The 19,261-nt window shown below is 50.5% G+C and overlaps 8 protein-coding genes and 1 non-coding gene across 15 annotated transcripts; 5 read left to right on the forward strand and 4 right to left on the reverse strand.

Annotated features, from left to right (window-relative positions):
- Nucleotides 1-223: 223 nt before the first annotated feature.
- Nucleotides 224-1,003, reverse strand: asRNA:CR43767 (antisense RNA:CR43767). Its single transcript, NR_073686.1, has one exon.
- On the forward strand, nt 309-1,868 carry Tango14 (Transport and Golgi organization 14). 2 transcript variants are annotated; one of them, NM_001272928.1, is made up of 3 exons: nt 309-430; nt 505-1,115; nt 1,404-1,868. In NM_001272928.1, the coding sequence occupies exons 2-3, from the start codon at nt 624-626 to the stop codon at nt 1,746-1,748; spliced, it is 837 nt and encodes a 278-aa protein (NP_001259857.1). In that variant the 5' UTR covers nt 309-430; nt 505-623; the 3' UTR covers nt 1,749-1,868. The 2 variants fall into 2 exon arrangements, with proteins under 2 accessions (NP_001259857.1, NP_608577.2); NM_134733.3 differs by having other exon boundaries at nt 309-1,115.
- Nucleotides 1,869-1,937: 69 nt separating this feature from the next.
- CG5080 (uncharacterized protein) lies at nt 1,938-5,534 on the reverse strand. Of its 3 annotated transcripts, none has more exons than NM_134734.3 (5): nt 5,408-5,534; nt 4,648-4,797; nt 3,575-3,794; nt 2,938-3,517; nt 1,938-2,867 (listed from the first exon to the last, which is right to left on the reverse strand). In NM_134734.3, the coding sequence occupies exons 2-5, from the start codon at nt 4,734-4,736 to the stop codon at nt 2,092-2,094; spliced, it is 1,665 nt and encodes a 554-aa protein (NP_608578.1). In that variant the 5' UTR covers nt 4,737-4,797; nt 5,408-5,534; the 3' UTR covers nt 1,938-2,091. The 3 variants fall into 3 exon arrangements, with proteins under 3 accessions (NP_608578.1, NP_001259858.1, NP_722684.1); NM_001272929.1 differs by having other exon boundaries at nt 5,065-5,534; NM_164406.2 differs by having other exon boundaries at nt 4,648-5,534.
- A 556-nt stretch (nt 5,535-6,090) lies between these two features.
- Nucleotides 6,091-8,073, forward strand: IntS14 (Integrator 14). Its single transcript, NM_134735.2, has 2 exons — nt 6,091-6,728; nt 6,787-8,073. Exons 1-2 carry the CDS (start codon nt 6,188-6,190, stop codon nt 8,007-8,009), a joined length of 1,764 nt encoding a protein of 587 aa, NP_608579.1. The 5' UTR covers nt 6,091-6,187; the 3' UTR covers nt 8,010-8,073.
- An 80-nt stretch (nt 8,074-8,153) lies between these two features.
- CG14341 (uncharacterized protein) lies at nt 8,154-8,859 on the forward strand. Its single transcript, NM_134736.4, has 2 exons — nt 8,154-8,570; nt 8,631-8,859. The coding sequence occupies exons 1-2, from the start codon at nt 8,208-8,210 to the stop codon at nt 8,808-8,810; spliced, it is 543 nt and encodes a 180-aa protein (NP_608580.2). The 5' UTR covers nt 8,154-8,207; the 3' UTR covers nt 8,811-8,859.
- On the reverse strand, nt 8,820-12,013 carry Plap (Phospholipase A2 activator protein). 3 transcript variants are annotated; one of them, NM_001298628.1, is made up of 5 exons: nt 11,876-12,013; nt 11,276-11,606; nt 10,343-11,209; nt 9,660-10,286; nt 8,820-9,602 (listed from the first exon to the last, which is right to left on the reverse strand). In NM_001298628.1, exons 2-5 carry the CDS (start codon nt 11,431-11,433, stop codon nt 8,891-8,893), a joined length of 2,364 nt encoding a protein of 787 aa, NP_001285557.1. In that variant the 5' UTR covers nt 11,434-11,606; nt 11,876-12,013; the 3' UTR covers nt 8,820-8,890. The 3 variants fall into 3 exon arrangements, with proteins under 3 accessions (NP_001285557.1, NP_524666.2, NP_001245829.1); NM_079927.3 differs by lacking the exon at nt 11,876-12,013 and having other exon boundaries at nt 11,276-11,727; NM_001258900.2 differs by lacking the exon at nt 11,876-12,013 and having other exon boundaries at nt 11,276-11,590.
- Nucleotides 11,829-12,437, forward strand: CG31922 (uncharacterized protein). The gene is made up of 3 exons (NM_164408.2): nt 11,829-12,011; nt 12,067-12,201; nt 12,259-12,437. The coding sequence occupies exons 1-3, from the start codon at nt 11,882-11,884 to the stop codon at nt 12,411-12,413; spliced, it is 420 nt and encodes a 139-aa protein (NP_722687.1). The 5' UTR covers nt 11,829-11,881; the 3' UTR covers nt 12,414-12,437.
- On the reverse strand, nt 12,401-14,453 carry Charon. Its single transcript, NM_134737.4, has 4 exons — nt 13,671-14,453; nt 13,362-13,561; nt 12,678-13,291; nt 12,401-12,604 (listed from the first exon to the last, which is right to left on the reverse strand). Exons 1-4 carry the CDS (start codon nt 14,265-14,267, stop codon nt 12,441-12,443), a joined length of 1,575 nt encoding a protein of 524 aa, NP_608581.2. The 5' UTR covers nt 14,268-14,453; the 3' UTR covers nt 12,401-12,440.
- A 203-nt stretch (nt 14,454-14,656) lies between these two features.
- CG4887 (uncharacterized protein) lies at nt 14,657-19,237 on the forward strand. 2 transcript variants are annotated; one of them, NM_001272930.1, is made up of 12 exons: nt 14,657-14,967; nt 15,028-15,477; nt 15,532-15,778; nt 15,845-15,914; nt 16,145-16,218; nt 16,558-16,635; nt 16,695-16,821; nt 16,935-17,171; nt 17,227-17,691; nt 17,749-18,529; nt 18,590-18,839; nt 18,904-19,237. In NM_001272930.1, exons 1-12 carry the CDS (start codon nt 14,849-14,851, stop codon nt 19,018-19,020), a joined length of 3,015 nt encoding a protein of 1,004 aa, NP_001259859.1. In that variant the 5' UTR covers nt 14,657-14,848; the 3' UTR covers nt 19,021-19,237. The 2 variants fall into 2 exon arrangements, with proteins under 2 accessions (NP_001259859.1, NP_608582.2); NM_134738.4 differs by having other exon boundaries at nt 18,904-19,144.
- The last annotated feature ends 24 nt before the right edge of the window (nt 19,238-19,261 follow it).

Consider the following 19,261-nt stretch of genomic DNA (forward strand, 5'->3'; position numbering starts at 1 on the left):
AAACTAATTCTTAAATTATTTGCAATGCATTTAGGACTTTTCGATATACACGTAAATAAACTATATTTTGATTGAACACGGTACATTTCTACTAGAGTTCACCTTCAGATATTGACGCTATTTCTTGTCCTGTAAATTATTTTGTTAAATCGTTCACATTGTATGTCTAATAAAGATGTTTTCCAATAAAATGTTATTCCCTTTTCACTTAGTCTAACATATTCATTAAATAATCAATGTTTTATTTTTTATTTAGTTATTTTAATTAGTTCTTAATTATAAAACTGCTCTAGATTCTCGATATTTTGCGGAATCCGGCGCATGGTCACACTGACGAACACGTATTTTCATTATTCTTGCGAAGCGCATCGCTTAAAACTTGATTACGCTCGGATAACAAGATGCACCCGCGTCTCAAGTGACTGAACAGGTAGCGAAGTGACCCTGGATGAGCGTGGGTAGGCAGCCGGCACCTCTGGAAAGCCCTAATCCCAGGTCCGCCAGCCGTTTGCAGGTTATGTCCGCTTGTGTACACTGTGACGGGGAACCGAAGAAGCAACAGGAGCGGATTCCTGGCAGAAGAGACAACCGCTGTACGAGATACCGCCCCTGACCTGCGCAACATGATCGAGGTGCTGTGCCTGCTGCTGGGCAGGATCCTGCTGCTCCTGGTCGGCGGCTACGAACTGATGTGGCGGCTCCGAGAGCGACTGAATGCACTGGCCGTCCGGTCATATGACCTTTGGCGCAGCAAAGCGGCACGTGAGGCGCACGAGCGGCGCGTGCTCGCTGACTGCCGCTCCCAGTTGACGAAGACGCCGCAGCATCTGGTCCTGGTTATCTCCCCCGTAGATGCCGGCGTGGATGCGGTGCTCCTCAGCAGGATCTTCGACTTTGCCCTGGACGTGGGCATCAAACACGTCAGCCTGTACGACAGGCGGACGAAAGGCAGGGGATACGTGGACATGGCCGATCTCTGTCGATCCACCAACGCGGACACGGGCAGCTGCTTAAAGTGGCCACCCGTAGCCAGTCCCAGCAAACTGGAGAACCAGCCCAAAAACGGACAAAAGACAAATGGTTATGTGAACGGTTCACATTCCCCTCAACTGCAGGTGAGTGGCGGCGTCTGATAAGCCGTGATTAGTAATGGACTTTAGAACGATGTCGGAAAATGTCTTACAAGTATTACACTTTTTGTTTCAATTGTTAAATAAAAGAAGTAATGAGCTGGAGATTTAATTTAGTTCATCATTCACATGAGATACAAAAAATTCTTCGTGCTGAGAACCAGTTTTACCTTTGTATCCATTAAAACCTATGTATAGCAACGTAATCGATTCCCGGAACTAGTCGTTGCCTTATCAGTTTCTAATTGACTTTTCGGCTTCGGCGTCTTTCAGCTCCATCAAATCAGCGCCTCCGACGGCCATGCCCTGATCGCCGACGTCTGCCGCGAGTTGTACGAAGACAGTAAGACGGAGTTGGTGCAGAGCCTACTTAAGCAGAAGCGCGAAGCGCTGACGGAGCAGATCAGCGACATGCTGAGCAAGCGACTCGGGTTCGAGGCCCCGGAGCCGGAGCTGGGCATCGTGTTCGCCCGGCAGACGTGCACCTACGGCCTGCTTCCCTGGCACGCGCGCTTCACCGAGTTCCACACGCATCCCAGCGGACGCCACTTCGACGTGGAGACGTTCGCCAGCATCCTGTGCAAGTACTCGCGGTGCGAGCAGCGGTGGGGCACGTAGGCACATCGTTCGCGTGGGTAGCGACACCCTTATATTAACTAGTTACCTTAACATTATGTAAATTATCGCCAGGAATTCCTTTTAGTTCGTAAGAGTAAACTGCAAAAGTGTATTGTTCACATGAAAGTGTCTTTTGCTGGAGAGGATCGCGCGTTTCTAATGGCGGTGCAACGCAGCAGCTCGTATCTTGTACATAATATTCGATCTTTATTGAGTGACGTTTTGCTGTGCTTAAGCTTAAGGCGCAACTAGATGAGTATATGTAAGTGGGCAGACTTAAGCGCTATGGTTAAAAGTATTGTATTGCTTTTCGTTCAAGTGTCATCTCCGGCGCTCAGCCGCTCTACTCCCGACCGGGCTCAGCGTGGCGCTTGGACAGGAGATTGACGTCGGTCAGATACGTGTTCTTGTCGATGTTGTGCGGACCGGGACCCGTGGGCATCCGCTCGTGGAGGCCGTGGAAGGAGTTGCGCAGATCCTCGAGGGAGTCGGCCAGGCCCTTCTTGATGCTGGCGAACTCGGTGGACATGAGCGACAGCTTGCCCAGCAGATAGTTGAGGTTCTCGTCCATGTCGATCATGTGTTTCTTGGTCTCCTCCACGCGGCTGCCGAGACCCATCATGGTGATGAGAGTGCTGTTGTTGTAGCCATCGGAAGCGGACTGGATATCTCCGAGCATCAGCCGGCTCTGGCTGATCTCGCCGGCCATGATCTCGATGCGGTGCCACACCTGGTTCAGCTCCGTTTCCAGCAGTCCGCTGATGTTCTTGTTCGCCTCCTGCTGGATGCTCACCACCGCTCCGTCCAGCGACGAGAAGCGCTCCTTCAGCAGTCCGCTCAGCGTGGCCATTTCCTCCGCCAGCAGCTTGCCAACCCGCTGCACCACGTTCAGTGTGCCGAAGTCCACCTTGCGCTGCGTGTCCAGCACGACCTCCGAGTTGGTCATCATGATGTTGTTGAACTTACCGAGCGCTTCGAGTCCCTCGTTCAGCTTGGCATTGCTCTCGTTAGTCGAGGCGAAGTGCTTGTTGAGAATGCCCACGTCCGCGGACAGCTGGCGAACGTCCGCCTGGATGTTGGCCTCCGCCTGCTGCAGTCGCTCCGTGGCCTCCGTCGCAGCTGTATGCATAATAGGGAATGAGGAAGTGAATGTGGATTGACCCCCAATTGCGATGAGTTCTACACTCACCTGACTTCTGTTCCACCGAGGACTCGCTCTTCAGCTGCGCCAGCGCATTCAGGGTATCGTTGTTCAGTTCCTGGATGTAGGCGCGATCCGTCTCGCTCAGGCCAACCGGAGCAGCTGGTCGCTGCACAGTCTCGCTTAGAGAGCTCACCTGGCCGCCCAGCGAGGTGAGACGCTCCAGGAGTTGGGCCTCGAACTCAGCGTTCTTCGGTGGAGCGGCGGTGGTCACGCTGGCCGCGTGCTCTTGCAGCTTGGCTTCGATCTGGGACAGCAGCTCCGGTGCCTTGGGCAGACCCTCGAGGCGCTTCTGGGTCTGATCGGACGCCTTCTGGCTGCTCTCCTTGAGGGCGGCCACGCTGGCCGACAACTTCTGGATCTCCTCGAGCAGCTTGGCGTTGAGGCGCTTCTGATCCTCCAGGAACTCCTTGGGAATGGCGGGTGGGGCGGCCGCGGCTGGGGGAGCGATCATGTTGGCGCTGACCGGCGGCCTCTTGAAGCACTCGTCGTTCTCCCGCATCCACTTGAACATGTGCTCCGTTGCCTGGTTGAAGCGGTCCGACTGCGAGTTGTACTTCTCCTCTTGCTGAGGATCGGATAAGTTTGGATGATAACATCTACTACCCCTTTATGGCTGACTTACCGTGATCAGCATGGTCTCTATCTGGCTGACCCGCTCGTCCAGGCGCCCGAAGATCCCATTGATGGGCTCCAGGCTCTTCTGGCCCTTCTGGAGCGACTGCAGCGCCTTCTTGAGCAGCTCGCCCAACGCACGCTCGCGATGCTCGTGCCGCTCCAGCTTATTGTCCAGCTGATTGTAGGAGTAGATCAGCGACTGGATAGTTCCGCGCAGCTCCTCGTTGCTGGAAAGGGTAGGGGGTTAGGGTTAGTGGCTTAAAATTAGCCTCGCTGCGGACCATTAATCATCGGAGTGGGGGAGGGCAGATGGCAGCGGGACCACCACCATGATGGCGCGTCTATAAATATTAAGGGCTGGGATCTCAGGGTCAGGAGCCCTCCACTCCGCACGCTGTTTGTGTGAACTGCATTGATGGCGATGGATGTGGCATGGCTATGTGTGGCTGTGGAGGGGAAACACGGAACACATGCCCATTTGCATGGGCGAGCAGTGGGAGCTCTGGGAGCACTCCCCCATTCCCAGCCAGAGTCCCAAAATAAACAAACAAATAGGCGCAGCGCCAACATCTTGGCTCCCTTTGAAGGCACCACTCACTACTGGGGAGTGGCTGTGCATGGGCTGCATCCATACTCCATACTCCATACTGCACGTCCCACAACCATGATGCACATATGCGACGGCCCCAGGCGCCGACAAATGCACTTAGTTTGAAGTCTGGGCACAGTGGAGGGCATTATGAGCGGGAACCAGAACCACTCCGCGATGTGTGACATGTGTCAAGACCATAAAACCGGAGGGCTGCAGTTGTGGTTCCTCGAATCCACATCGGCCCCTCCAAGAGATTCAAACGAAGAACTTGAAGTGGCAGCGGATCAATTGGGTCTAGAAACTGAAGATCTGAGTGATTTTACGACGCTAATGGAAGTTTCCGATGGAGTTGGGCAATCAATAATGTGTATGGAGAACCAGGAGTGTTGGTATTTAGTGGTTTAAGCGAAGGGTTCCACAATGTCATTGGACCAAAGATCTATGTACTTATTCAAGCTTTTCCCCGAAAATGAATGAAATCTACTCACGAGACCAATCCAGCGGCGATGGGTTGCCATTGGGCGAGCGCAACTAGGACCAGGAGAACTAATTGGAGAGGGCGACTTCCTCCGGCCATCGTGGGTTTGGTGCGTCGATGCGATCTTAAATTGGTAAGCGAGTCCACTGCGTGGGGTGACCTGTGGAAAAAGAAATCCAAATCGAAATCGAACGGAAACGGGGAATTGAGGATGGGTAGCGATGGCGCCTCCGTTCGCCGCCAGTGGATGCGGATACTTCCTCTGGAGCTGCGTCGGCGAATGTTTATCGCTAGCGACAATGGGGTAAACAAATGTAGGCTTATTTATGTGCAATATTTGCGGCGGTGCAGGCGAGCAATAAAGAAATGTCAGTGGAACAAAGCGGATTGGTTCCTTGTCCGGATGGACCTCGCTAAAAATACATACATATGTGGATGCGATATTGTTCTTGTGGCGATAAACAAATGACGCGAATTATCCGCTGGACACTGCATGTGCCAGATTCATTCTCCTCCGCGGGAAGATATGGAGGAAGTGATGCATTCGGGAAATTGGGTCAGAAATAAGCGAGTGAAATTCGCGAGGGCGAATCGAAATTACAATAAGACCAGTTGCCATCGCAATTTCCCCGGAGATTTCTGCTGTAGGTTGGACATATTCGCGGCGATAAGGATTGGGTTAGAGGTTGACGAATTGAGAGGGGTGTACGAAAAGTTTTGGCCTCGTTCACTAATCGCACATTGCACCAGGTAGATAGGGAAAAACTCACCCTTGGGGGAAATTGAATGGCTCAAGTTCGAAGAGTAGCCTCTGTTTTGCACACACACTTGGATCACTTGGCTCGAAAACTTGGAGCTGGACGTCCTAACAGCTCGAGTTGCGAACGAGGAATGATGCTGGACCAGCCGACTTTTCCGTACCAGCTGTGGATCCGTGCTGCTCCCCGATAGTGGATCCTCTCTCTCCGCTCTCAGCCGCTCATGCGTTCAGTAATTAAAATGGGAGATGTTTAGTGGGGATGAGTTCCCGCATGGAGGCAAGTCGGGGTGCCGACGAATCAAAATTCAATTTATTCTAATACAAAATCATCGAGCGCAATGCAGACAAATGATTTGGGCGGCGAAATCCAAGCCAATTAAAAGCTGGCATCCCAAATCGTTTGGGTTGAGTTATTTATTTACATTTATTTGTTCCAATATAATCGAATTCTGCTGGAGGCGATTCCGGGAAATTGGATTCGAAAATGGGTAAATAAGTTTATTAGGCATATTTCGTTTACTTGTGGAGAAGGCAGTTATGTAAGCTCACTCAATAAGTAATAACCATTAGGATTGTATTTTATCAAGATTGTAAATTCAGCACTTTATGTATTTGAATTTCTATTTGGCGCCAAGCTATGGACAAAAATCATTCACTTGGAACTAGAAACCGTTATTCGCTGCGCTGCGAATGGCACTTCAGCTGGAGCAGAAGAAGAAGAAGATGCATAAATAACAAAAATTGGAGAAAACATAAATAAAGCGCTGAATAAATTTAATTAAGCTACGAAATGCCCACCTTAATAGCGCTGGATGCATCGCTATCGATGCTGCGCCCGGTGCCGGGAAGAAATGAGCACACCTACCAGTCGCTGGCCACCAAGGGCATCCAGCATCTGCTGGACAATCTCACGGCGGCCGGCAAATTGGAGCACGTTGCTCTGCTCTCCTATTCGACGACGGCGGAACTGAAGGTGGACTTCACGCGGGACTACGACCAGGTGCGGCAGGCGGTCAAGAAGGTGGAGCCCGTGGACAAGGCCTGCCTGATGAGCATGCTCAAGGCGGTGGTGTCCATAATGTCGCCGTGGGGCAACCAGAACATCCTGCAGGTGGTTGTCTTTACGGACTGCGGCCTCGGCTTTGGCAACACCTCGATCACGGGCTTCCTGGAGGCCTACGCCGAAAAGGAGTCGGAGCCGGAGTTCGGCTTCCTGAAGACTCTGGCCAACTACAACCTGAATTTCATCTGCCTGGGCCTGCACGGCGATTACTACTTCACCAGGGGATTGGCGGTGTACCAGCAGCTGCTGGACAAGGTCTCACTGAAGGGTGAGCTGCACTCTATTCAAAGATATTCATGTAACTAATGGTGTACCTACGTTTCCAGGCCAGCTCTTCATGACAAAGCCCGCCAAGAGCAGCGATGCAGTCGAGGGAAATCCCAATCCCAACCCGAACCCCAGCCACAAAAGCGAACTGGGCCGCACTACGGTCTTCGAACTAATTGAACGTCTCTGCGAGGCCAGCTACAAGAGTTCGGAGGTGACCCTGAAATGCGGCAGCTACTTCCGCATGGAGGCATCTGTTCTGCTCTGGCCACCGACGGCTCCGTATGAGCAAAAGTCCCACATATTCGGCCGAGAACCCACCATTCGCCACACAGACCAGAAGATTGAGGTGTGTGGCTTCCTGTCCCTTTCGGACATTGGATCACCGGCCACCCTGAGTCGACACTGGGTGCTGCCCAAAGTGGAGCGGGAGAAGAGCGGCAGCAGTCGGAGGTCTGGAAACCTGAGCGCAGCAGCCAAGCCACCGAAGCTCAATCTAGATACCAGCAATCCCAACTACGAGCTGGAGAAGCTGGAAGCCGATATCAAAGAGTTTTACGCCAAGGATTCAAAAGACACGGAGGAAAGTGGCGACGACGATGTGACCATTGTCTTGAAACCCGGCCCCCAGACAGAGCAACAAAAAGAAAACTTGTGCGTCCTCCTTCACGGAGCCCTCAAAATGGAGAACATGGCAGCTCTGGTTCGAGTGGGTGACAAGTGGTACGGATTCATATATGCATTCACCGACAGCAAGAAGAAGTCAAACCTGATGCTGAACATACTTCCACCCGGCACGAACGTGATTCCCTGGCTAGGAGACCTGGAATCGCTGGGCTTCCCCGAGGATTTGGCGCCCGGAGAGACGGCCAGTTTTCCGGTGCGTGCCGACCGCAGATCTTATTCGCAGAGCAGTGTGGTGTGGATACGACAGGCTAGCCTGCAGTCCGACGTCCAGAAGGTACTGCGACACGCCAAGAAGATGCCCGACAAGACGCAGCACTTCTACAAGGAGCTCAATCGCATCCGCCGCGCTGCCCTGGCGCTGGGATTCGTCGAGTTGCTGGAGGCTTTGGCCATGCTGCTGGAGAAGGAGTGCGCCCATCTCAGCCTGAACGGAGCCAGCAACGACTGCACCCTGCAGCTGCAGCACGCGGCTACGGAGTTGCGGAAGACCTCGAACAGAGACATGAAGTCCATGATTGTTCCGCTCCAGAAAGTTGGTGCATCGGATGCGGGCAGCACGGCTGCCACGGCTCCTGCTCCTGCATACATGTATTGAAAATTTTTTATGTCCTTACTTTAAGACTGTGTTTACTTTGTAATACAAATAATCGTAAAAATTTAAATCTTAAAAGTTCGGGCTTTAATGAAAGCGTAACGGTATTTTTCATCTCTGCACTTCACAGCACTGGCCGCTTGGCGTTATCGTTATCGATGACCAAATAATATAGTAACAATAAAAGTCGTAAAAATAATAATGGGAAGTCCAGAATTGCCCTCAGATCCCGGTCAAGAGGGACTTCCAACCCCACCGGTTGACCATCCACGGGGAGGGGTGGAGAGCGAGGATGACGATGATTCGGATGCATACGACGGCTACCAACCACTCGCTTTGGATGAGGAGAACGATGCAGCGGATCCCGAGGAGATGTCCAGGGAGCAGGAGACCCCGTCCGCGGATAATGACGAAGATGTTGACCTGATGACTGCCCCAGTCACCCACGGAGACCCCAACATGCCTGCCATTGAGCCCGCTGACGTGGAAATCGAGAGACAAGTCTGGAGTGAACCAAGACCCAGGGAACTCCAAATGGATCTTGACAAAACTCGAACGGAACAGGTAAGACATTCCGATTTACAATTGCGAGACATGCCAGCAACTTTCATCCCGACACTCCAGATACTCAAAGCGATGTCCACTATAACGTTACCCAACATCACAGTGCCGGATTGGGCCAGAGGAGTGCCCGAGGAGCATTGGAAGCATGAGCTGCTGGACCGGATTAACAACCGGCACCATCCACCCGAACCCTCAACGTCGTCGTCGCGCGAGAGTCATCAGCATTCCAAGAAAGAATAGCGTTTGTGTGTATTTAGAAAAAAAGTTCTCCAATATATGTATAATTTAGAATGATCATAAGAAGTTGCTTGGCGGAGATCTTAGAACACAGCCAGCAGGGCCTGGCCCACAGAATTCACCTTGCTGAAGTTCTTGTCCTGCGGAGTAATGGTAAGTTCCCTCAACTTGTCCATCACATAGTCCACGGACACCACCTGCGCAATGGTCTCTTGGCCGCACGAAGTGGTGGTCAGGTTGCCGATGGCCTGCATGGAACGGTAGCACGCTTCCAAGTCCTTGGCCCACTTGAGCAGCTCCACAATACCGGAGGTGACCACATGACACACCTCCGACTTCGCCACGTCCAGAGTCTGGGAGATTGTGAGGTTCAAATAGAAGGTGGCCACGGCAATTTGCAGATTGGCACTGCCCGTCTTGATGGCTCCCACGAGATCGATGATCTCCGCCAGACGGGACATCACATTTTGCCGGCCGGCGGCGTGGCTCATGATGTTGGCCAGGCAGCGCACCACCATGAGCTGGTTGGGTGCCGAGCCGCTCAATTGAGGGATAACGGTCGCCAGGAAGTTGTGACTGTTGTTCAGGACACTGAAGATGGCTTCATTTCGCACGGCCAGGCGAAGGATGTCCAGCACGGGGAACTGCATGGACGCCGGCCACTTCAGCAGGATGGCCAGAGCTTCCAGGGAGGTCAGATCGAGCTCAGGCGATTGATCGGCGAGTTTGATTACGGCCAACAAGACCTCCTCTCCCACTCTTCCATCAGGTAGGCTTAGTTTGCCATTGAACTCTCTGCCAAAGAGATGTAGGGATTAGTTGGGGATTAGCTGAGAAAATATCTAAACCCACATCATTTTCTCTAGCACCTTCTTGGCATCACAGGTGTCGAAGATGCGGTAGTTGCTGACGGGAAAGTGTTTGTCGCCAGACCGCACAAAGTTTACATCCACCTGCGACTGAGCATTGCTACTCGCTGTGGAGTAACTCGAGGCTCCAGTGAAGGGATCCACATTGCCGCCGCTTCCCATATTGGTGTTGCTCGATCCAGGAACATAGCGGGAGCCACCAGTAAATGGATCCTGATAGCCGGTTGGCGCCTGCTCCATCAGCACGGGGCCTTCCGAGTTCTTTATAATAAAGTTGGCCACCTGGTCGAGGTAGGCCTGTGGAAGGCTATGGCGATGGATGAAGGTCTGGGCCGCCTGCCACGGATCGTCGCTGCGGTTGTAGGGCAACTTGATAGGTGGCTCCGTGTCGGAAATGTCCACGCTGAACACAAAGTCGTACTCCTTGCCCTCGTGCAGTTTCTTGCCGGAGTTCGACTGGGTTCCTCCAGTTGCGCCAGTTACATCGCCTACCAAGTTCCAGTTACCCAGCGTCCAGGTGTAGCACTTCACGGAACCATCGGCATGGCGCACCATCTTCGTTTGACCCTCGCGCGTTCCATTGGACAGAAGAGCCTCCGGACCTGGAAGGCTGAAGAAGGATAACCATATGTTTAGTTCTATAAGACAGATCCACTTGTAGCATACTCAGTTTTCTTGACGCCACCAATCTCCTCATTAATCTGAGACTTTCTAGTTGCCACTACTAAGTCGAAGGCTTTAAGGACTGCTTCACTTGCTTGGCGAGCAGGAACGTGGCTGAATACCCTCACCACACCATCGCTACAGCCGGTGACAATGTCCCCGTTCTGTAGGCACGTTACGGACCACACTGAAATGCCGGGATGGATGATGGGTGCTCCCAGCTCATCGCCGGTGATCACATTCCACATGCGCAACGTGCTGTCCTCGCCGCAGGAGACCACCACTTGGTCGCCCAGAGCCTCATTGCGAGCCATGGAGTAGATGTAGTTGCTGTGTCCGTTCATCTCGCGCACGCACTCACCATCCTCGTTCCAGAAGCGGAGAACAGCGTCATTTCCGCAGGAGAGCAGTGTGTTCGCATCCAGTCCCATGACACCCCTCACGCAATCCGTGTGACCCTTAAGCAGGCGCAGCTTCTCGCCTTTCGCGTTCCAGTAGTAGATGTTCCTGTCCGCACCACCAGTCACATACTTCCGCTGCTCCTTCAAGGTGGCCACCGCCCAAACCGCCGCCTCGTGTCCCTCTAAAGCAACGAAGGACACATCACCCGCCTCGCTGATGGTCCACACCCGAGCGGTCTTGTCCCAGCTGCCGCTGATGAGGCTTCGTGGCTCCAATCCTGCCGAGAGAGCACACACCGTGGACTCGTGACCCTTGAGGGTCAACAGGGGCACAAAGCCGTCCTGCTTGTAGATGCAGATGGTGGCGTCGTTGCTGGCCGTGCAGATCCACCGCTCCGACTCCAGGAAGCAGATGTACGAGATGAAGTTCTTGTGGTCCTGCAAAGTAAGGCTTTCCAAGTACTCGTTCCTATGAGGATCGAAGGCAGTTTAGTATGTATGTAATTCATAGCGACCAGACCCAGCCAAATCTCACCCATGGGGCTTCCAGACTTTGGTGCTCTTGTCCCGCGAACCGGACAGAATGGTCTGGCGACCTTCCGGAGTTGGAGGTCCCACCGCTACCGCCCGCACATCCATGCTGTGGCCCAGGAGCTCGCAGCTCAGCTTGTAGTTGTCCAACGATGGCTCCATGCTTGGTGTCCTGATCTTCCTGTTATCCCGTTCAAGCAGCTGCGGTCAAGAAATGTTACTTTGTTTGCCGGCTGTCAGCGATTTTGCCATTCGGTGCGAAAAAATCGCACACTCAGATAGTGGTGGACCGATCCGATGGGTTTGAGGTCAATAGACGATAGTTTCTGAATATTCTAACGGCCAAATTTATAAATTTAAAAATAAAAAAATTCTGGGTATTCGGAATATGTAATGTCCTTAAAAATTGTATATCTAATTTTTAAATAGGTCGAATACAGACAATTATTGTACGATAATAATTTGTTTTCAAAATGTTCGATATCAAAAAGGTTCATGAAGGTGGTAGTGTTGGTAAAGTTATCGATGCTCCGGAAAACTATCGAGAACGGCTTGATAACATTTGCCATCTCTACGCTTAAAAGTATTGTATTATTTTGTTTACATTTAAATGGGTGGCAAAAGTTATTATTGCGACTACTGCTGTTGCTTTCTGAAAAACGATCTGAATGTGAGGAAATTGCACAATGGTGGTATTGCACACGCAATTGCAAAGAGCAACTATTTGAAGCGTTACGAGGGTAAAGCTTTTGTTGCACGATATTCCCGAAAAAGCTGAATTTTCAATATTTGTAGATCCCAAAAAGATTTTGACTGAAGAGCGGCAGAAAACTCCTTGCAAGCGATACTTTGGCAGTTACTGCAAGTTTGAAACATATTGCAAGTTTACCCACTATAGTGGCGATAATCTACGGGAACTGGAGAAGTTGGGTGCGTGATAAAACGCAGATTTAAAACGAAAAATAACTTCTTCTTGAAAACTTTCAGTTCTCGCTAGAAAGAAGAGAAAATCCCGAAAGAAAACCAACAAATGCAAGAGATGGCCCTGGAAAACTCATCTGCGAAAGGGATTACCCCCTTCCTTGCAACCCATTAACCCGGAAAAACTCAAGCAAACCGACTTTGAACTCAGTTGGGGCTAAATATATTTACAGAATGCACACTTTATGTCAAGTATTCAGTATGCTAATTACTTTCTCCATGACGCGCGCCACTTTCAGGTTGATGCGCAACGTGCGAGCGTATTCGTAGTGATACGATTTCGGGGAATGCCCGCTTAAGTTCTCCTCGTCGGGATCGGCCAAGTGCGCAAGCAGGAAGTAGCACAAGTGTTCTGTACAAATAGGAAACTTTAAAGCTTAATCGGACTTCTTCAACTACTAATATACTAATAGACAGCAACCTACCCTGCTCCCCTTCCACGGCGTAGAAAAGCGGTGGGTTTCCGCCCCTCGCCTCGGATGCATTGATGACATCCCGCTTATGTGCACGGTTCTTTAGCAACGTCTTGTTCAGCTCCAGCCGTTCGCAGGCACGATCGTAGTACTTGGCGAAGCCCTTCTCGTCCCACTCATTCGGATTCGCTGCCTCCAGGGTTCTCCTGTACACCGTTTCCCCCAGCTCGCGCTCGTCTATACTATCAAGGATTGCCTCGACAACAAGGAACTGGTTATTGCGCACTGCCAGGTGCAAAACTGTATAACCATCATCGTTGGTTAGCAGAAGACTGTTCAAATCGATTCTGCGCAACAGCAGCCTAATGGACTCTATATTTATATGGTTTATCACCGCCAGATGAAGAGCTGTGTTTGAGTTCTCGTAGAGGTGGTCGGTCATCATGCGAGCGTCCAGGATGAGCGATACAATCTCGGTGTCCGTGTCGTTCGTCAGCGCAAGTTCCAGGCAGTCCTCGCCGTCCCTGGTGAGTAGTTCGTTGATGTCCATTTTCGCGTGGCAGCACACAAATATCTGACGCTTAACGCCGTAAACATCGCCGTGCAGTATTTCCTCGTGAATGGGTCTGAAGTGCCATGTGAAAAGATGATATCATTACGATGATGATGGTCTTATTCGGCTAAATGAATACTTACAGCAATCCTTCTTCGGACATTATGTGCGACTTTCTGAATTCGTTGGCCATGATGCGTATAATGCGGTCCTCGGTGTTTCCGCTTATAAAGTTTTCCACCCGGGTCAACTCATCGGAGTTGAACGATATATCCGACAAGGTAGAGTTTCGGCGTACAGGGGTTTTATTCGTGATCTGATATGATTCGAAGTTTTGCGCTTGCTGTAAGAAAGATATTTATAATAAAATCGTATATATATTTCCATTCGAGATTTATGAACTTAGTACTTTCCAGGAGGAACTACTACATCATAATAATACTTGTACTTACGGTGACATCCCTTTTCTTCCGTTTAGTGATCACGGGCGTCAGTTGCTTCTCCTCGCGCTCCTTAAGCGCCATCTCAGCCGCTGATCGCTTGACCACCTGTGGCACGCAGGTGTTTCGCTTTCTACCGCGCTTTTTAGGAACTTTGGTCGGATCTACTGGCGGTTTTATAGGTTCGGAACTTGAACTGGTCATGTGGCTATGCCTATTCCCTTTGGCTTCGCATGAATTATTTGTAATGCCAGGCATATGCGTTTCCTCGGTGTCCCAATCCGTTTGTGTAGATGAATCGACTTTTTGGACTCCGCACGAACATTGTTTACCGTGATTGGAGATAGCGACCTTATCGTTATTATTGCTCTCGTTTATCGCGTCGATCACCCTTTGGGTAAGGGCTTTGTCTGGGATTTTCATGAGTAATTTGAAGATGTCCTCGTAGACGGGCTGGAAGGACTTGCGCTGGATGTAGGTAGAGGCACTATGTGGCGCTGAGATGGATATCACTCGCAGGGAACCGACTGGTTTGATCACCAAAACATCCGAACTACTAGCGACGACTGGTTGGATGTGCTGGGCTTTGGTCAATAGAACCTTCTTCATCGTGGCCGTTTTACAATGCACTGCTCGATCTCGCAATATCTACCAGCGATAAGGCCGTCAGCTAGTGATTGAATTCGTGGGACTTCCAAGTTTAGGACGATCAAAAAAAAACTAATTGGTTTTTCCCCACGACACGCTGCACGGAATGGCAAGTAGCGGCACTCGGACGCTGCTCAACACTGCTCCTAAGGATGGTTGGTGAGCAGTCAGACAAGAGCACTGTTATTGCTGATAGCTAATGTAATGTTTGTTTTTTAAGAAAAGAGTAGTTTTCGTTAAAAAAAACTTTATAATTATGTTATGGTCTAGAACCTAGAGTTTTTAATGCTTAAAAATATATAGCCATCTTTCGTTGCAAAATACATAAATATAAAAGGGCCATCTCTAGCTTTAGAGAATTATCGGCGTTTCGCTGCGAATGGCACATCGAGTATTCTTGAGAAAAAAGATACGGTGGTCCTCCATAAGGAACCGGGATAAAAATATTAAGGCTAAGTTACCAAACAGATCGTGAAGGATTCCGCATCGAAGCTCTATTGCCACTGGTGCCTGCCCAGCGTCTATGCCAAAGCAAGTCGGCAATGGACTCGAGTAGTCGGCGCAGTTTTTCTGGTGGAAGTGAAAACGAGGGTGGACGGGGCAGCGACTACTATAGATCCAGGCCGGGGTCTCGATACAGTCGATCCAGGTCGCGTTCCCGGTAATTCTACCCTACCAGCGTAATGCGATCGTGTTTATTAGTACTGTGTACCCTTTTCAGTGAGCGCAACCGCAGCCATGGAGGAATCAGGCACCGGAACTCTCGCTCTCGAAGTCGGGATCGGGATCGGTCGCCCGTGTTCAGAAACGATCAGCATCGCGGTGGTCGAGGAGGAGCTGGTAACGGGGACCCCGACCTTTACCACAGCCTGATCAACGACGACTACAGGGATCAGGATGAGCGCAACTACAACTCCAGGAGCAACTTTGAGAATCGTCAGTTCCGGCGACATGATAGCTTCGACCGTCGGCATCGGGACCGAGATGGCGAGAGCGATCGGGAGCTAAACGACTACGAGTACGAACAGCGCTCCCGCGACTTGGACTCACGTGATCGTAGCTCCACGGACAGGGACTGGTATCACAACAGAAGTCGGAGCAGGGAACACAGCAGACCCTGGAACAGAAACAACAATCACGACGACAGAAGCAGAAGCAACGAGCGAAACACGTGAGTATAAAGTATACATACACTTCAGGCTAAATAATAAATCGGACCGTGCAGGCGCCACCGAGATCACCGCATGTACAACGGCGGTGGCAGCAACCATAATCGCGATCGAGATCGAGATCGGGATAGGGAGCAAGACCGTGAACGTGATCGAGATCGAGATCGGGATCGTGAGAGAAGGGGCTCCTCAGATTACGACAGCGATGAAGGCCACATGCGCAGGAACAAATACCGATCCACCACTGAAGCCCTCAATATTATTATAATCTTCGGTCTTACCAAGGAAATGACCAGAGCAGATGTAAGCCAAGCAGAAGAGTGGCAAATGCAACTCCTTTAATTACTCATGAACTAACTTTTTTTTTAGATTATGAGCGAGCTGATAAAGGTGAACATGGAGCCAGCGTGCATTCGCATTATCCGGAAGCAGGGAACAGGTGGGTTACGAAATCACTGACTTTGTTCTTTCAGCGTCAGACGTAAGTAGGTCCAAAAAGTTGGAGCGGCTTCGCGCTAATGGAGGCGAAGTGTACAAGTACCAATCGAATTTAACCGGCCACATGAATCGAAAAGAATACAATAGTCCACAAAAATGTTACAAACCTATCGAAACATTCAACATTTTTTGACGAAAACATTTTGTATCTGCTTCTATCCGAAAATTTAGATTCATCACGCGGTATAGCGTTTGTCGAGTTTAACACCGTTGAGGAGGCAAAGCAATGGATGGATATTACACAGGTATCAGCGCAATCGACCAGATCCCCTTGAAACTTTGATCATCATCAGCAGCCAAGGTTGTTCGCAGGCAATGATAATAAGGAATTCCTCACTGTTTAGCTTGCTTTGTCCAACTAAAAGTACTTATATGTAGTTGCAAGGAAACTAAGCACGAGTATAGTATTGCTTCATTAGAATTGCCCAAGAAAGCCACTCGAGGAGATTGCCAGCGGCTAAAACTTCGCGTTACGAAACACAGATGCAATCCGGTGACTGTGTAGAGTGTGAATGAAGGCATCCTAGCGATCGGTTACTAATCCGCAACCTTTCCTTCTCCTATTTCCATGTCTGGCGCACCAGGGCGTTCTGAAGTTAAACGACGAGCGGGTGAGCATGCGGTACAGCCACAAGCGAATTCAGGACTGGAACTGCAACAAGGTAGGTGCACTGAGATGATCATATTCTTAATGGCGAGTAATGTGTTTCGCTTGTTCCAGTGTGGCGTCTGCAACTTCAAGTTTAGATTCTATTGCTTTGTGTGCAAAACATCCCGGGAAGACAGCGAAACCACCTTCTCCTCCGGTAGCGAGGGCGTGGACGAAGTCAGCACCATCCTCACCAAAAGTATACAAACCACATAGACTCTCTTGCCATCTCGTTTTGTAGCTTCGATCGCAATGAAGTCCAACAGACCACTGACCGCCACGATTTCTCTACCACTTCCCCAATCCACGCAGAGATCATGCTACGCAACCTGGACGCCCTGACCAACGAAGAGGCTGTGCTCACTGCCCTCCAACTTCACCTAAAGGATCTGAGCAAGACCGTGAGCAAGGTGCTAATTAGTCGGGATTCCTTGACGCAGGCATCGCGTGGAATTTGTTACCTTCACTTCGACACTCTTGTCGACTCGATGAATGTGCACAATGCCTTGACAGCGCTGGATCCTCCACTTACCTTGGACGACAGAGTTGGTATGTGGCCTTAGGTGCTTTTTATAACTTAAATAATAACCAATATTTCATCCAGTGGCCATTACCTATTGCATCGACTTGGAGGAGCAGCAAGCATTGCCCAAGAACCCTAAAGAATTGGCAGTTAAAGATTCAACTGTCAATAGCGGGAACATTTCAGCAGTTTCGCCCTCAGGATTGGGTGGAAACTATACTCTGGCCGATGTGCCACGACTCGCTGAATATAGTGCCTCCCTGTACGCTTCGAATCCCGCAGAGCACGCTTATTATGTCCAGTACTATACGGAGTACTACACGGCAGATATAAACAAAAATAACAGGGATTCCCATTTGACGGAAGCCAATTCCGGAGCAGCGGTTGCCCTCTCGGCCATCCAGCGCAAGCAGAAGAAGATGAGCAGTATCGAGACCACGATCACAGCGGCGGCCACAGCTGCCGCACAGGCAGCGGCGCAAGTGAAGGCCACATTGGCTGCTCAGGTGGCCAGTGCGCCCAAGGGCAACGATGGAAAGATATACCGTATGTCGCCACTCACTTGAGTATGCTAGCATTTTATTATGTTTCATTATGTTGCAGCCACTCCCGATGTGACGCAGTACCAGTATGATGAGACATCCGGCTACTATTACGACAGTACCACGGGTCTCTACTACAATGCCCACTCGCAGTACTACTATAACAACGAGACGGGCGCGTATCTTTACTGGGATCAGCGCAGGAGCACCTATGTGCTGGCCACGCCCGCCTCCACTCAGGCAGCTCTGCAGGAAGTCCTGGCCGACGCCGAGCAAAAGGGGGAGGAGGAGTCCAAAAAGGCGAAGGAGAAGGAGGGTGGAAACAAGCACGACAAGGTTAAGGTGGCGAAGAAGATCGTCAAGGACATGGAGAAGTGGGCCAAGCAGCTAAACCAGAAAAAGGACTACACAGCTGTGGCCACGCCACAACCAATATTGGCGAACGAGGTAGCCACCACTTCGCGTGGCAATCAAGGGGGATATGCTGATGTGGGATTCTCCATTCTCGAGAAGAAGGAGAGGGGCAAGTTAAACGACTATGCGCCAAACCCGACTGTGGGTCCAATGAACAAGCTTGTCAATGCCTATGGCGGAACATCGGACTCTGAAGAGGACAATGCTGCGAGTTCGCAAAACACACAGAGTTCAGCGGTTGTAAGCGGCGGAGGAGGTGCTGAAGAGTCCGATTACGTGGACTTCCATAAACTGACATGCCTGCTCTGCAAGCGTGCCTTCCAATCGTTGGAAATACTCCAGAAGCACTTGAAGATGTCCACTCTGCACAAGGAGAACCTGGCCAAGCTCAATCAAAACACTAGCAGTAGCATCGAAGAGGCACTAGCGTAAGTGAAATCGCGATGTGTGGTGGAGTATATTATCATTGAATTCATATTCTTTCCCAGCTATCGTGATCGTGCCAAGGAGCGCAGGCTGAAGTACGGCGAGAGCGATCCTCCCCCACCAAATAGGAGCAGGGAGCGATTCGAGCAGGAGATCAAGACACTGCAGTCGCGGCAAAAGCAGTCTACTAGCGCTACTCCAGCCATGCCCATCAGTTCGAGCAACGTGGGCAGTCGACTGCTCCAAAAGATGGGTTGGTCGGAGGGACAGGGACTGGGCAGGAAGAACCAGGGACGCACCCAGATCATAGAGGTAACTGAGCTGACGGCAAGCTATAAAATGAATTAAGAAAATTAAGCATTTTGGGTTCCCTCAGGCGGACGGACGCTCCAATTACGTGGGCTTGGGCAACAAATCGGGACAGATGATACCGGGCAACGACTACAAATCCTATATAAAGAAGATGATGAAGCAGCGCTACGAGAATGCTTGAGAAATTGGTTTTTAGCCGTTTCACATGTTTCATTTCAACTAAAGTCGCCGTTTAATTCAGCTTTTCAACCGAAGCAAAAATTATTTCCATATTATATATGAAGCTTCTTGAGCATTGTTTTCCTAACAGATTGGCGTTTTTTTAAGTCCACGAGCAAGTGTGACCGTTTAGTTAATAGTTTCTGATTAAGCGAATTTAAATCCTTTTTCGAATGTACAAAATAAAATGTAACGGTGTAAAG

Source organism: Drosophila melanogaster, chromosome 2L (genome assembly GCF_000001215.4).
Source record: "Drosophila melanogaster chromosome 2L".
In the NCBI taxonomy this organism is placed as follows: Eukaryota; Metazoa; Arthropoda; class Insecta; order Diptera; family Drosophilidae; genus Drosophila; species Drosophila melanogaster.

What these genes read in the sequence shown, in the direction of transcription:
- CG4887 (NM_001272930.1), top strand. Translation starts at nt 14,849, where the DNA reads ATGGACTCGAGTAGTCGGCGCAGTTTTTCTGGTGGAAGTGAAAACGAG. An exon ending in AGGAAATGACCAGAGCAGAT is followed by an intron (nt 15,779 to 15,844) that starts GTAAGCCAAGCA and finishes CTTTTTTTTTAG; the next exon opens with ATTATGAGCGAGCTGATAAA. An exon ending in CAGCACCATCCTCACCAAAA is followed by an intron (nt 16,822 to 16,934) that starts GTATACAAACCA and finishes CAATCCACGCAG; the next exon opens with AGATCATGCTACGCAACCTG.
- IntS14 (NM_134735.2), top strand. Translation starts at nt 6,188, where the DNA reads ATGCCCACCTTAATAGCGCTGGATGCATCGCTATCGATGCTGCGCCCG. An exon ending in GGACAAGGTCTCACTGAAGG is followed by an intron (nt 6,729 to 6,786) that starts GTGAGCTGCACT and finishes CTACGTTTCCAG; the next exon opens with GCCAGCTCTTCATGACAAAG.
- CG14341 (NM_134736.4), top strand. Translation starts at nt 8,208, where the DNA reads ATGGGAAGTCCAGAATTGCCCTCAGATCCCGGTCAAGAGGGACTTCCA. An exon ending in ACAAAACTCGAACGGAACAG is followed by an intron (nt 8,571 to 8,630) that starts GTAAGACATTCC and finishes CCGACACTCCAG; the next exon opens with ATACTCAAAGCGATGTCCAC.
- Tango14 (NM_134733.3), top strand. Translation starts at nt 624, where the DNA reads ATGATCGAGGTGCTGTGCCTGCTGCTGGGCAGGATCCTGCTGCTCCTG. An exon ending in CACATTCCCCTCAACTGCAG is followed by an intron (nt 1,116 to 1,403) that starts GTGAGTGGCGGC and finishes GGCGTCTTTCAG; the next exon opens with CTCCATCAAATCAGCGCCTC.
- Charon (NM_134737.4), bottom strand. Translation starts at nt 14,267, where the DNA reads ATGAAGAAGGTTCTATTGACCAAAGCCCAGCACATCCAACCAGTCGTC. An exon ending in GGAAGAAAAGGGATGTCACC is followed by an intron (nt 13,562 to 13,670) that starts GTAAGTACAAGT and finishes TCTTTCTTACAG; the next exon opens with CAAGCGCAAAACTTCGAATC. An exon ending in ATGTCCGAAGAAGGATTGCT is followed by an intron (nt 13,292 to 13,361) that starts GTAAGTATTCAT and finishes ATGGCACTTCAG; the next exon opens with ACCCATTCACGAGGAAATAC.
- CG5080 (NM_134734.3), bottom strand. Translation starts at nt 4,736, where the DNA reads ATGGCCGGAGGAAGTCGCCCTCTCCAATTAGTTCTCCTGGTCCTAGTT. An exon ending in ATCGCCGCTGGATTGGTCTC is followed by an intron (nt 3,795 to 4,647) that starts GTGAGTAGATTT and finishes TACCCTTTCCAG; the next exon opens with CAACGAGGAGCTGCGCGGAA. An exon ending in TAGAGACCATGCTGATCACG is followed by an intron (nt 3,518 to 3,574) that starts GTAAGTCAGCCA and finishes TCCGATCCTCAG; the next exon opens with CAAGAGGAGAAGTACAACTC.
- Plap (NM_001298628.1), bottom strand. Translation starts at nt 11,433, where the DNA reads ATGGAGCCATCGTTGGACAACTACAAGCTGAGCTGCGAGCTCCTGGGC. An exon ending in GGTGGCGTCAAGAAAACTGA is followed by an intron (nt 10,287 to 10,342) that starts GTATGCTACAAG and finishes ATCCTTCTTCAG; the next exon opens with CCTTCCAGGTCCGGAGGCTC. An exon ending in AAGGTGCTAGAGAAAATGAT is followed by an intron (nt 9,603 to 9,659) that starts GTGGGTTTAGAT and finishes TCTCTTTGGCAG; the next exon opens with AGAGTTCAATGGCAAACTAA.
- CG31922 (NM_164408.2), top strand. Translation starts at nt 11,882, where the DNA reads ATGGGTGGCAAAAGTTATTATTGCGACTACTGCTGTTGCTTTCTGAAA. An exon ending in CTATTTGAAGCGTTACGAGG is followed by an intron (nt 12,012 to 12,066) that starts GTAAAGCTTTTG and finishes CAATATTTGTAG; the next exon opens with ATCCCAAAAAGATTTTGACT. An exon ending in ACGGGAACTGGAGAAGTTGG is followed by an intron (nt 12,202 to 12,258) that starts GTGCGTGATAAA and finishes GAAAACTTTCAG; the next exon opens with TTCTCGCTAGAAAGAAGAGA.